General features: G+C 41.7%; 1 protein-coding gene across 1 annotated transcript in view; it reads right to left on the bottom strand.

The window, feature by feature from the left end:
* Nucleotides 1-894: 894 nt before the first annotated feature.
* bcl11aa (BCL11 transcription factor A a) overlaps nucleotides 895-12,837 on the bottom strand; it is a 53,464-nt gene continuing 41,521 nt past the window's right edge. Inside the window, exon 3 of the mRNA XM_004554616.3 lies at nucleotides 895-6,745. Coding sequence (XP_004554673.1) covers nucleotides 4,503-6,745 — 2,243 coding nt within the window. The 3' untranslated portion in view covers nucleotides 895-4,502. The remainder of the gene's footprint in view (nucleotides 6,746-12,837) is intronic.

Genomic DNA, 12,837 nt, shown 5'->3' with positions numbered 1-12,837 from the left:
AGCCCTTGGTATTTCTCCAGCTTCTCATGTTCCTGCAGCTGGATAGCGTAGTGGTTAAACTACACGCCTTTGGAACAGAGGATCGCAAGTTCGATTCCTGCCTGGGGCTTCTGTATCCAGTAAGGGTCCTAAGGCTAGACCCCCTATGCTAAGCAAGCCTACCGCAGACATGAGCGAGACAGATAAATATGAAGGCATGCCGGCTCGGACGTCGCCCGGATCAACAAGGTCTGCGTCAGGTGTTGAGGAACCAGGGCACCCTGACGAAAAGTGGGCTACTGGAACAAGAAGGCATCGGTGGGCAAGGGACGAAAACAGGGCGTTGTTGGAATGCTACTACGCAAGTAACCCCGGCGGAAGGGGCTATATGAATAGGATGAGGGACCTATGGACATATATATATATATATATATGCTGACAGATTTCTTCCATGACCATTTCTTCATTATGCAGACAAACAGTTGAAATCTACTTATTTTTCTTATATTCAATGTGTTGTTAAACTTGTTACTGACAGAAAGAGGATTTTCACTGGTCTGGCCCACTGGCCCAGATCAAAGTGGGTTATATGTGGCCCACGATGTAAATGAGTTTGGCATCAATGGTGTAAGCCTTGTATGTTAAGAAAATCAGATCAGACACTCGCTCACTCTGTTGGGGGAACTGAGCGTATGGACTTGTTATAAATGGCTTTTAATGGAAGAGTTTTGACCATTTTTTAAATAGGAGATTCAAAAAGATACAACAGTAATTGCTTGATGACGAGTTTGCAACTAAAACATAGCTGTAGGGTGGGGTGGGGGTAATTACATACACATACATGCATGCATACTTGAGATAACTTGACACACACACACACACACACACACACACACAGTGGAGATAAGCAACAAGTGCCATTATACTTTCATTTTTTTATTAATTGTTTTTTGATAAAGGGACAAAATGGGTGTGTGAACAGGATTATGCAGACATCTGCCAGAAAACACAGACAGTGGTTTTCCCAATACAACTGAACAGAGACCCCAAACAAGTACAACAGAAATTAAAGAGCTCCAATGACCATCGGCCACCATTACAAAAAAAACAAATTAAAATTTAAAAAATTAAAATTATAACATAACCAAAAAAAGTAAGAAACCAAAAAAACCAAAAAGAATCCATTCCATGTCTCTGTTTTAAACAGAGCATATAGGTAATAATAAATAGTAACTCCCATAGTAAAAGATAAAGTTCAAGTTCAAGTTACAACAAACAGCTCTCAGAACAGGAATAGAAAAGGCTGATAACAAAATATTCCGCATTGCCATTTACAAAAAAGTCTCAACTCAAGCAGGCTTCTCCACGTCCCCCGGGTCATTTTTAAATATGCTTTGCATATGAAAGTATACCCAATCTAAATATAAAGCACCATTTAGTATTTGGCAATGAAAAAAACTGCAAAACATTAAATTTGTTTTTCAACGTATTTATTTTGACGCTTTTTCGTAATCCATGTACTGCATATGAAGTTTTTTTTTCTTTTGTTTTTTTCCCCCCTAGCTTCTTGATGTTGGAATGTTGTCAGGTGGGAGGGGTGAGAGAGACAGAAGCACACAACAGAACAGGCCGACGTCAGCTTGCATTACTGCATACAAGAATGGCAGCGGGGGGGGACAAGGGAAGGAGGTCTGAACCAAAAAGCAAACATATGTACAACCACCTCTGTGGACAGGAAACAGCAGCGGCCATCTGATGGCCCCACGACGCCTCCCAATGCCACATATTTTAGCTGCTTTTTATGTTTTTTTTCTTTTATTTCTTTAAACATACAAATAATTCGCACTATATTATCCTGCCAAATTAAAAAAATATACCGTGGCAGCTTGGGATTTTTTTTCCACTACCAAAAGAAGGTATGGTAAATACCTTTAGAGAGAACAAGCAACAGTTAAAAATACGAGCCTCAATATAAATACTATAGTGCCTACTCTAAGTGAACATTGAATTCAAATACAATTCTAGAAATACAGAAAAAGTAGACCATAAATGTGTTTAAGCATAGGAATCGACATGAGTGTGCATTTTCCTATATTTTAAGTTCTTTATTATATATTCATATATAATTTTAATCCTTTCCCCAATGTATTTCAACCTGAAGAGCTGTGAAGAGCCAAGGCAAAACAAAATACGGAAAAAAAAAAAATCACAGAGTTTGTTTTTTTTTGTTTTGTTTTTTGTTTGTTTGTTTTTCATCTTTTTTTTGTATCATTTCATATATACTGTGATCGGAGTCTTGAACACCACCAAGACGCTGAGGAAAAGAGAAACGACAATTAAACTTAAATACATCTTCCCCTAAGAGAGCGTGAAGTGTTATTTGAAAACAAAAGTTTATTTTCATATCTATAATTAAAGGAAGATTTATACAAAAAACAGATTCTTGCAGTGTGGGCAACACAACTTGGAGTGTCAGTTGACAAGCCAGTAAGGTCTATAGATTATTCAGGTACAGACGACAACAACAACAGCTCCTTTAAAATAAAGAAGAAAGAAAAAAAAGTGGATGTTACAGTGGCCAGCAGGAATTAAAACTGTGTCCATTTGACGGCCGTGTAGGAGCATCGGTTACTCGCTGTGAACCTTTGAATTTACAGATCTTGCTGACAACAATGAAATATCAGCCCAGGCTAAATGTTGGGGATTCCAGGGGTAACAATTTGACAAATGGTCAAAGGTGAAATGGCAAGGGTACAGAGGTCACGAGGGTGGAGTTACAACATATTATGTGTCTTATCTTTTACTGTTCAGAACAATGGGACCCTCATTGTCTGACAGCATTTCAGTGAGGTTTTCGTCCCCTTTGACGTAAACTTGTAAACAGGAAAAAAAGGAAACAGTGCACTTTATGTCCTATAAATGACAATCTAGCTTTTAGACTCAACCTGCATTGGTGTGGCACAATGCACGAGAGACGTCAGTACGTACCCCAGGTGGAGTGACAAGTGAAAACTGTGAACGGCTTGAATGAAACAACAACAAAAAAAAAAAAAATCTGCCTTTGGGTTAAAAAGCAACAGCAAACAAACAAAAATGCTCTGCATTAGCCTATACACACTGATTAAAATGATCTCATTCTGATTTTTTTGAAAGAGCCCTAGAGTACAGATAGATTTTTTTTGCAATTCTCTATTTTTTTCTCTGCAATAATACTTATGACCCTGTTTTGATACTGGAAATGTAAAGTGAAAGACATTGCCTCTAATCCCCGTAATATGTAGCTTCCAGTTCTGTGTAGCTTTCTGTCTGTCTAGCTTGTAGTTATTTCAATGCTCTCAAATAAAGTTAGCCTCATTTGGAGCTCATATATTACTTTATGCATTGTTCCACACACTGACGTATTGAAGCAGCGTTGTAGGTTTGTGCTAACGCAGATACATGACACTTCTCAGCCATGCGTTGTATCCCTCAAATTCAGGATTGTACACTACAGGTTACCTTTGTTTTAAAAGTACCTCCTCACCAAAAAACAAAACTACAAATAATTCAGATATACACAATACTGCTTGTACCATGCTTGCCATGAAATCCACATATTAAAGATAGCCTATTGAACATGTAATAGGTAGCTAAATGATGATTAAAGAGAACTCGCTGATCTTTCATCATGAATCATCACAGTCCATTTGAGCAGTCAGGTGCTTGATGCAAGGACCTTCGCTGGGTGGCTTATGTGACCCCAAACTTATGCCAGATAAGGTTATGGCCGATGCAGTCTAAAGATATCAAAGGCACTCTTTCTTATTCTACCGAATGATAGTACAAATTGAATTCTAGCACACCCTTGTCTTTTTTAAAGAAATTTCAAGGCCCACTTACAGTTTAGTCCTCAAGCCAATGCATGTTGGTTTTTTTAAACCCTGTCTGAACATGGTATCTTTTAGAAAGATCAGGATAAGTGCATTTCCAGGGTTGTAAGAAATGGATCAAGTCAAAGAATGTTCACTTTCCATGTTACAAAACAGAACTGTACATGATATGTGTTACAGAATGTATGCAGCATGGATGTATCTTTCTTGTCTTTTCTCTTTTTGAAGAATAAAAAGAAAAAAACTGAACAAGAGAAAAACAGCAACACATTTACTCAACAACTAACCAACCAGGGACAAGTTCTTTTCTTTTTTTTTTTTCTTTGATTAGCAAAAACATACTATGCATGCTGACTAATTCTTAAAAATGGAAAAGGAAAACTCATAAAAGAAAATAGTACACAACATGTAAATTATTGCACAAGAGAAAGGCTCGAAGTTTTGCGTCAATGCAAGAGTATTGCCCCGATACAGATCATGCATTCAATGAGTAATGGAAACAGGGTGTGCTGGTGCAAAGCACATGGTCTTAAACTTCTGCCAGATTGGCAAAAGTGGTGTGTTGGGATTGGGGCAAATCTACAAGGGGCAGGGAATAAACCGGGGACTGATGGTGGACATAACTGCGGGGAAAAGGTCCCATTGTTCGGCCTTCTACTCTGACTTAATTTCGGTACTCAAAGGACGGTCACTGTGCCATTTTTTCATGTGTTTCTCCAAGGTGCTGTAGACACTGAAGGGCATCTGACAAATTTCACACTTGTACACGTCTTTGCCCACCTGACCATGGGTCTTCATGTGGCGAGTAAGTTTGGAGCTCTGGGCACATGCATAATTGCACAGCTCACACTTGTACGGTCTTTCCCCTGTGTGGCTGCGCCTGTGCACTGTCAGGTTACTGCAGTTCTTGAACACTTTGCCACAAAACTCACAAGTATCACTCCTGCGGCCGTCCTTGGAGCTGGGGCGCCCAGGACCACCGAGGTGTGGTGTGCTGCCCCCACTGCCTGTACCACTACGGCCTGACATCCCACCATCCAATTCCCCCGGAGGGGTTGAGAAACGCAGGCTGCCGTTCTCTGAAGAATGCTCCGATGAGGATGCAAAGGGCGATTGTCTGGAATCCCCAAAGTTCAGAAAAGGGTCCTTGAGTTGTCGGGAGGCAGCATAGCCAGCCAGCCACTGAGAGTAGACATTCTCAGTGTTAGGGATTGTAGAAGTGGGCAGGTCAAACTCCTTTTCCAGCTTGATACGTTTAGAGAAAGGACTGAGTGGACTGGGACTACCTAGAAGCAGTTTCTTGGAGAGGCCGACGGAGGCGGATTCATTAGGTGATGCTCCTCGACCGTTGACCGTTGAGACTGAGCCCTCCTCCCCACGATCGGTTTCCAGCACTGAGTCTCCATCGCATATCTCACGATTGTGGTGATGGTCTCGGTTGAGGTGGTGGTGCAGGTGGTTCTCTTGGGCCATGGCATTTCGTTTGTGTGCATTTAGGGCTTCACTGAAGTGCTGCATGCTCGCAGCAAGACCCATTCCCTGCATCACCTCAGGCAGCGAACGAGGGATCGAGCCCTCATCGGCCACTCCTCCCAGTCGACTTCCGATGCTGCCGTTGTTTTCATGCTGACGTGCCGTTTCAAGGTTCAAGCCAAAGTGATAGCTGTTATTGTTTCGTCTTGCTACCCTCTCTCCATTCTGCTCTTCCTCCTCCTCCCCCTCCTCTTCCTCCTCCTCTTCTTCTTCCTCCTCCTCCTCTTCTTCCTCCTCCTCCTCTTCCTCCTCCTCCTCCTCTCCATTTTCACGTAGCATACGGTCATTCTCACTTTTCAGCTTGGCCACCACTGACTTGAGGGCATTGCTTGCGCTGCCCACATGCTCACTAGTTCCAGGCTCCGGGGATGAGGCTGTAGAAAGCCCGTCTTCTGACTTGCCTGTATTTGGTGAGGACGATTTATGCATGTGTGTCTTCATGTGGCGTTTCAGTTTGCTAGCCTGTGTGCACGCATGATCACATAAGTGGCATTTGTACGGCTTCTCTCCTGTGTGGCTACGCCGGTGCACGATGAGATTACTCTGAAACTTGAAGGCCTTGCCACAAAATTCACAACACTTTGATTTCAACTGGGTGGTAGAGGAGGGTGTAGCCCCTGCTGAGGGGAGAGGGGTAGTGGGCGTGGTCTGAGAGCCCACAGGTGACTGCATGGAACCTGGAAGAGGCGGTGGAGTAGCAAGATATGGAGGTTTGCTGCCCCCTGCACCTCCTGTGCCTCCACTTCCTCCTCCTGTCTGGAATGGCTGGAGTAAGCGTTGCATGGGGCTTGGCCGGCTTGGGGACAGCGGGGGAGTGGACCCTGAGGTGTTGCCCGCCAGTTCCCGAAGCCGCCTTGAGAAGTCCATTGTTGGAGGGGGATCTAGAGGCAGAGGAGGATTGAGGCGCAGCACCCTGTCAAAGGCACTCGGGTGGTGGGCTGCCAGCGCCAGCTCCTCTGGGCTCAGGTGGTGGGGGTCCAGGTGGTTCCTTGGAGGGGGGCTGAAGAGGGGTGGTGTTGGGGGGAAACGCTGATGATGGCCACCACCAACAGCGCCAGTGCCAATGCCACCTCCTGCTCCAACACTGTCCCTTCCACCTGAGCCCGAGCCAGGGATGCGCAGGAGGTTGAAGGGGCTTGCATCAGGAGGCAGATGAAGGCCATGAAGTGGAGGCTGAGAAGGGCAGTCTGCGCCTCCGCCAAGGGAGGAAGGGCCACCCATGCGTGGGGTCAGAGGACTGCCATGTTCACTTTCCAGGTAGATACGGAAGCCGTGGGTGTTCTGAGCATGCTGCAGCAAGAACCAGGCGCTGCCATAAGACTGCTTACATGTAGTGCAGGTATAAGTGGTAGGCTCCTCCTTACCTGTTGTGACAAAGAAAAAAGAATGGGGGTTAGAAGAAATGATCAGTGACCTTCAACATGATGCAGACTTTGTTACATCTGAAATAGTTAATGTTATTGTACAGAAGCTGAATTCTTTTAAACATTTAATGCATTTCAAATGCTGCTCATTTAGTGTCATTTGACTCATTTTCATTGAAACAGCTGTACATGAACAGTGCTATATACGGAACGAAACACATGAAGAGCAACTTTGTTCTCAGCTGAACCAGTCTTTAAACCTAAGGCCTAACTGTTACAGCTTTTAAAAGTGGTCGGCACATGGTGTTGAGGGCTTTGCAAATACAACAGTAGCTTTTATTGAGGTCATGCCCCACATGAGTAGCATGTGAGAAGTGTGTGTGTCTCTCTCTTTTTCTCCCAGACTGCTTTGGGACATAATTTCTCCCTTTAGACTGACTGTGAGTCCTCCATTGTCAGCAGGAGAACAAAGAAACGGGGCTATCCCAGCGGACGACCACTTCCCACTGATCTACCAAAACAGAGGCTCACTGACAAACACACACACTCCCGAACACACAGGAGAGACAACACAGAAGAATCCTCCAAACTTGTAATTTACTACTTCCTTATTTCTCCAGCAACAACCTAAATACATTAACCACCTGATTCACTAGGTCATTGGAAACCTGTCTGGGGTTACAATTAAGAGTAGATCCATCCTGTTTCATAGATTTCTTTTACCTGCCAGGCGGTGTACTGCAATGACAAAATATGTGACTTCATTCAAAATGTAACATGTTCTCCCTTCTGAAAATTTGCCTATCACACATACGGTTAAAGCAAAATTCAACCGTCACTCATGGCAGGCTCTGGCAACCTGGAGGTTGAAGCCATGAGTAGTCAGAAATGCTTTTCTATTTTTATCTCAAATGTATGCAAGTTCATTGACATAAACTATATTTTAGAGTCATATGTACTGCCCACACTTAAATGTGCATGCACACCCTTATTCACACAAACACAACAGAGCAGCTCAATCGCCCAAGGATGGTATAACAGTAGGAGTGCGAAAACATTTAGGCTCCAACTGGAGAGGAAAAATAACCCCTTCAGTCTGCTTCAAAGCATCTTCTGTCAGTGAAGCATGTAGAGTCACTTTGAGACAGCAACAAGAGGAACATCTAAAACAATAATTGCCTTTGAATGGCCCTGGTGACGATGACCTGTGGCAGGACCCGCAATGCATGTGTAATCTCATTAGGGCACTGATGGACGGCCATCAGCTCGTTTACAAGATTAGATGATAAACAAACCCCGCCATCACTGCCATTCAGAGTGCCTTCCACTATTAAGCACTGTGCAGCAAGGGTACATTAAACAAAGTGAACATGCAGATATGCACATTTTATACATTAACGAGTTTATGCATGATCAAAAGCCCAAAGCAAAAGAGAAAATATTCAGATAGACAGCTAGTGTGAGGTCAGTCTGGAATTTTAATTTACACTAAAACAGAAAGTAGCTATAGCATAATAGCTCTATATGTGACTGTACTGAATGACTAACACCATAGCTTTGTCCCTTTCACTACCAACAATCGTAAAATATCTCATTTAATGCATAAAATGCTTGAGCTGTCTTCAGTGTGTGGGTAGAAATAGAGTTATTTATGGAATAACAACAACTGCAATGAAAAAAAAAGTCAAAAAGTTGTAACACATAATAAGCTGAAACAGGCAATATTATTTCAAAAGCAAATGGGTGTCATTCTCGGGGTCGTAATATTGATGCTAATTATCTCAGATGATTTTTTGGTTAAAAGCTATTTTGTTGAATCGTGTCGTGGACAATAAATTACAAAACACCCCATTAATATGTAAACAGGTTAGGTGGGTTGTAAAAATACACACTAAATTGGGACGTATCACCTGCTAATTACTGGCAGAACAAATACGGCAAATTAACAGTGATACTAAAAGGATGTCATGGTTTAGCGGAAGCTTTTAGACGTCGGCACACTGCAATTTACCTCTAATAGCCAGAAAGAGAAAGTCAAAGAGGTTTTAGGGATGGAAAAAATACTTCAACAAATACATGCAAAGAGAAAATCTCTGTGTACGAGTGTGTGTTTAAATGAGATCTAATTTTACTGACAGTACAGAGCTTACAGACAGCGATTTAAATTGACAAAAGAAATGTTTTTATTCACATAAACGACAATGAATTGCGACAGAATAGCTTGTCGTCATAAGGAAGACATGATTGAGTTAAAGTGCGTGTGCGCGGGGGTCTGTCTGTCTGTGCATTTCAGCATCTGGTCGAAAGATTCGCCTTCATTTCCCTTCCCTTTTCCTCTCCCGGCTTCTCTTTCTGTACACACACACACACTTATCCCATATGACCAACCATTTGCAAAAGCAGCCAAATTATGGATCATTAAAATCGGCACAAATTACCACTAATTGTAGGCACCTGCAAAGGATCTAACCTGTGAATATCATTTGCATTATCAGGACCAGGGAGGATTCATTTATTTATTCATGTTTTTTCCCTTTGGTTGATCTGCTCTGGTCTTGGACACTGACAATAAAACTGCACTTTTTCTACCTGGACATTATTTGGCCTTCCCCTTATTGACTAGACAGTAATTTCAATTAAAGGTGAATCTATTTTTTGTTTTGTTTTTTTCCCCTGCCTGCCACAACTTTGGAAAACAATTTAAAATAATACTCTAATAGCCCAGAACTAGGGTGAGAGTTGAGGTCCTATTAGCTTAGAGCCAATAGGTTTAAAGGCATCTGACATCATCTGTCATCGTCCCCAGTTGGTTACCCCTCCCTCAGCCTGGTTCTGCTACAGGGTTCTTCCTGTTAAAAAGGAGTTTTTCCTTCCCACTGTTGTTGTTAGATCGCTGGGTTTTTTCTCTATTATTGTAGGGTCTTTACTTTACAATATAAATCTCCTTGTGGCGACTGTTAATTTCAATTTAATAGAATCTGTAATAGAATCCTCTAAACACTTGGTTTCCGACAAAAGCTGACTTAAAGAGATGGGGAAGGTGCCTAAAACTGCTTGTTTCATTCAGTGGTTGAACAGAGGATGTACCGAGGCTCAGTACAAAGCTACTCGAAGAATCCAAGCATAAGAATATGGAGAATAATAGGTCGCCTTCAAGCAGTTACAGTTTCAAGCAGTAATTCTGAATACAATCATCAAGGTGCCGGTCTGACATCTCTATTTTCATACACACAAAATGAATGAGTCCAACAGAACAGAAAAAAGGTACAATGTGTACTGAGTTAGCACAGTGTGAGCAAGTATAAGAACAAAAGCTGCCCTGTATCTCCCTGAAAAATGTCACTCTATTACAGACTTTTCAGGCAGAATAGTATCTGAGGCATGTTTTGCAGCAGTCAAAATACGACTATTAGTAGGAAGGAAGTCTAATATTTGTCTTACTTGCTGTGTAAAAAACAGAAAGGCTTGTTATATAAAACTTAAATGGAGCTTCTCATGAGTTCCAAAATGTGCATATGATTTAGTCCAGTGGGACTGGGAACCCTACAAATAGATGCAAATCAAATCTGACAAAATAGGAAATATGTTTCTCATAAGGAATAACCTTCATGCCTTTGCTTCTGACAAAAATGCCTCTTTGGCTAAAGCGGTCACATGTGCAGATCATTTCATTTGTGCAGACGCTCACAATAAGCTTTGTTTTAAGACATCTTGTGGCAAAATGCTTGGGAATCACTGGTTTATCACCTTCTTTGAGAAAAGTTTCTCTCTATATGTGTGGTTCTGCTCAAACTGATACTCCTACAACACTATACAGAAATCTTTTTCTGAGGAATGTGGTGAATGTGCACTTAGTGTAAATCTTCAACTATGTCATTAAATCATGAGTATCTGCATATTCATAATTTTTGATTCATTCTGTGTCCCCGGGAAAGTACTGTCATTTGATTAAAAAAAAGACTTGTATAAAATGTTGACATTACAAACTGTCTGAAAACAAAAGAAAAAAAATGTTTCTCTCTGTGTATAAAGATGTGTGTAAAGTATTAAGTAAAACAAGTAAAAGGCACAATAGTGTAACTCTTAAGCTAATACGCGCCTTTTTGACTCGTAGCTCAGACTTGTCTGCATGCTGATTGAAACTGTAAGGTTAATGGATTTTAGAGTAGGCGACCGCTCCACTCTGTCTCCCTGTAATATACTCCCATCAGCCACTTCATTAGGCAAACTCTCCACCACTCCAAGGTAGAAAAATGAAGTGAGAAAGTGGAATGGAGACGGTGGAATGAAGACAGATCGAGCCAGAGAAAGAGAAAGAAAGAAGATGCAATAGAAGTAATCTCTGTGGTTTAAGTTTAGATAGAGGTGACAAATACCTCGCACAACTTTAAAGTTTGGCTGCACGTGTGCACCAGGTATATGGAAGGAGACGGGTGGGCAGATGGGGGAAATAATAACATCCGCTTCTTTACCGAGGGTAAATGTCAGAGCCGTGTGCCTGCTAGTGAGACTCCAGAGGACACACACACACAGTTTCAGAAATGTCCTAGCACTCAATACCAGCCATGCTACAGTGACAAGTGCAGGCATTAAGCCTTATTAAGCCAAGGGCATTGCCTGGACACTTATGTGGTGCTAGATGGGAGAGGGAGGCAGTAAGACAGCTTGGCTCATGTTTCACAACTCCTTTGTGTGTGAGAGAGAGAGAAGGACAGAGTGCAGCAAGTTCCCCTGGCTCTACCCATCCCTCTCAACAACGAAGTGTAACACTCTGAGCCAATGGCTGTGCAAGGGGCTGAAATAAAGCCAGCGCACCAAAGCGTACAGCGACAAAACGGATAGATTGAGACCAAAATACACCAGAGCATCATATGTGGTTCAGGATTATTGAAATTGTTCTCCCAAGTCTTGGCATTCAGAAGGTGAAAAATAATTATTCTAACAGACACATCAAAAAAAAAATTGAACGCATTGCTTGGTGGTCAGGGTTAGGGTCAGGGTGCTGCACTTTGATAGTCTCTCTCTGAAGCTAATTTGTTTTACTTCACTTTAATTTTCAGCTTTTCTTCTGCTGTTATCAGCTATTTTTTTCCTTTGCTTTATAGTTTTTATGTCAACTGTGCTGTAATACTTTTTTTCTTTTTCCCCAGTCATACAGATACAGCCACTTAAAATGGTCACCTCGTCCCTGACAGGACCAGGATGGAATCCTGACCAACTGCCAACTGATAGATGCTCGTAATGATACTCCCCGCGTGTGACGTGGACAGCGCAACCATGAGTAGTGATGCCCCTGAGCATCATCTCTATCCTGTCGCTGTGAACACATGCAAATGGTATTCCAGGAATCACTGATAGAAAGCATTTACAGAACAATCATCTTCTTTGTATTTTGTATAAACTTTATTACAAAGTTCAAATGAGGAATTTTTGCTTTTCTCATTTTAGTGTTTGTTGTTCAGCTGCTGTTCTTCATTTGCATATCGTCAGCTTTTGAAATAAGAGCCTTCTGCAGACAAGCAGCAACCCGCATGTGACAGTAACACAGAGTGTGTTACTGTAGCTAATACACCTGCAGTCTTTGAATTTATAACTGTAGCTTAAAAAGATGCAGAAGTCATTTCTACTTGATTGAATGATCTCACAAGTCAGAACATGCCTGTTTAGTTTATTTAGGCCTCAGTCAGAGAAACAGTTTTCAGTGCAGAGCTGCGTTCATGAAAACTCCGACATCAGAATATTAGTCTTTTTATATTGGGGTAGATGTTCTCTCCTCCTTGAAACAAATTGAAGATTTCAACAGAAACAACAAAAACTAAATATCAAGTAGGAAAACCCTAAATTTATGGAATTCACATAGTAGTATAGACTGCATTTTTTTGGTAGTCTTATAATGTTGTCGGCCACAGTGAAGACATAATGTCGATGCATGTAGTCACATTTTGAAGGTTAAAATGGCAAAAAAAATCTTCTTTTCTTTAAATATTCAAAAAATAAAAACGTACTGAACGATAGATGCTTACAGCATTTGAAACTGTTTTCCACAAGTTGCTGCAGTGACACATGACCTGTTACCTCCAAATGTTTCATGC

The sequence above is a fragment of the Maylandia zebra genome, linkage group LG13 (genome assembly GCF_041146795.1).
Source record: "Maylandia zebra isolate NMK-2024a linkage group LG13, Mzebra_GT3a, whole genome shotgun sequence".
Taxonomy (NCBI): domain Eukaryota; kingdom Metazoa; phylum Chordata; class Actinopteri; order Cichliformes; family Cichlidae; genus Maylandia; species Maylandia zebra.
This window is presented reverse-complemented; position numbering and strand designations above follow the sequence as displayed.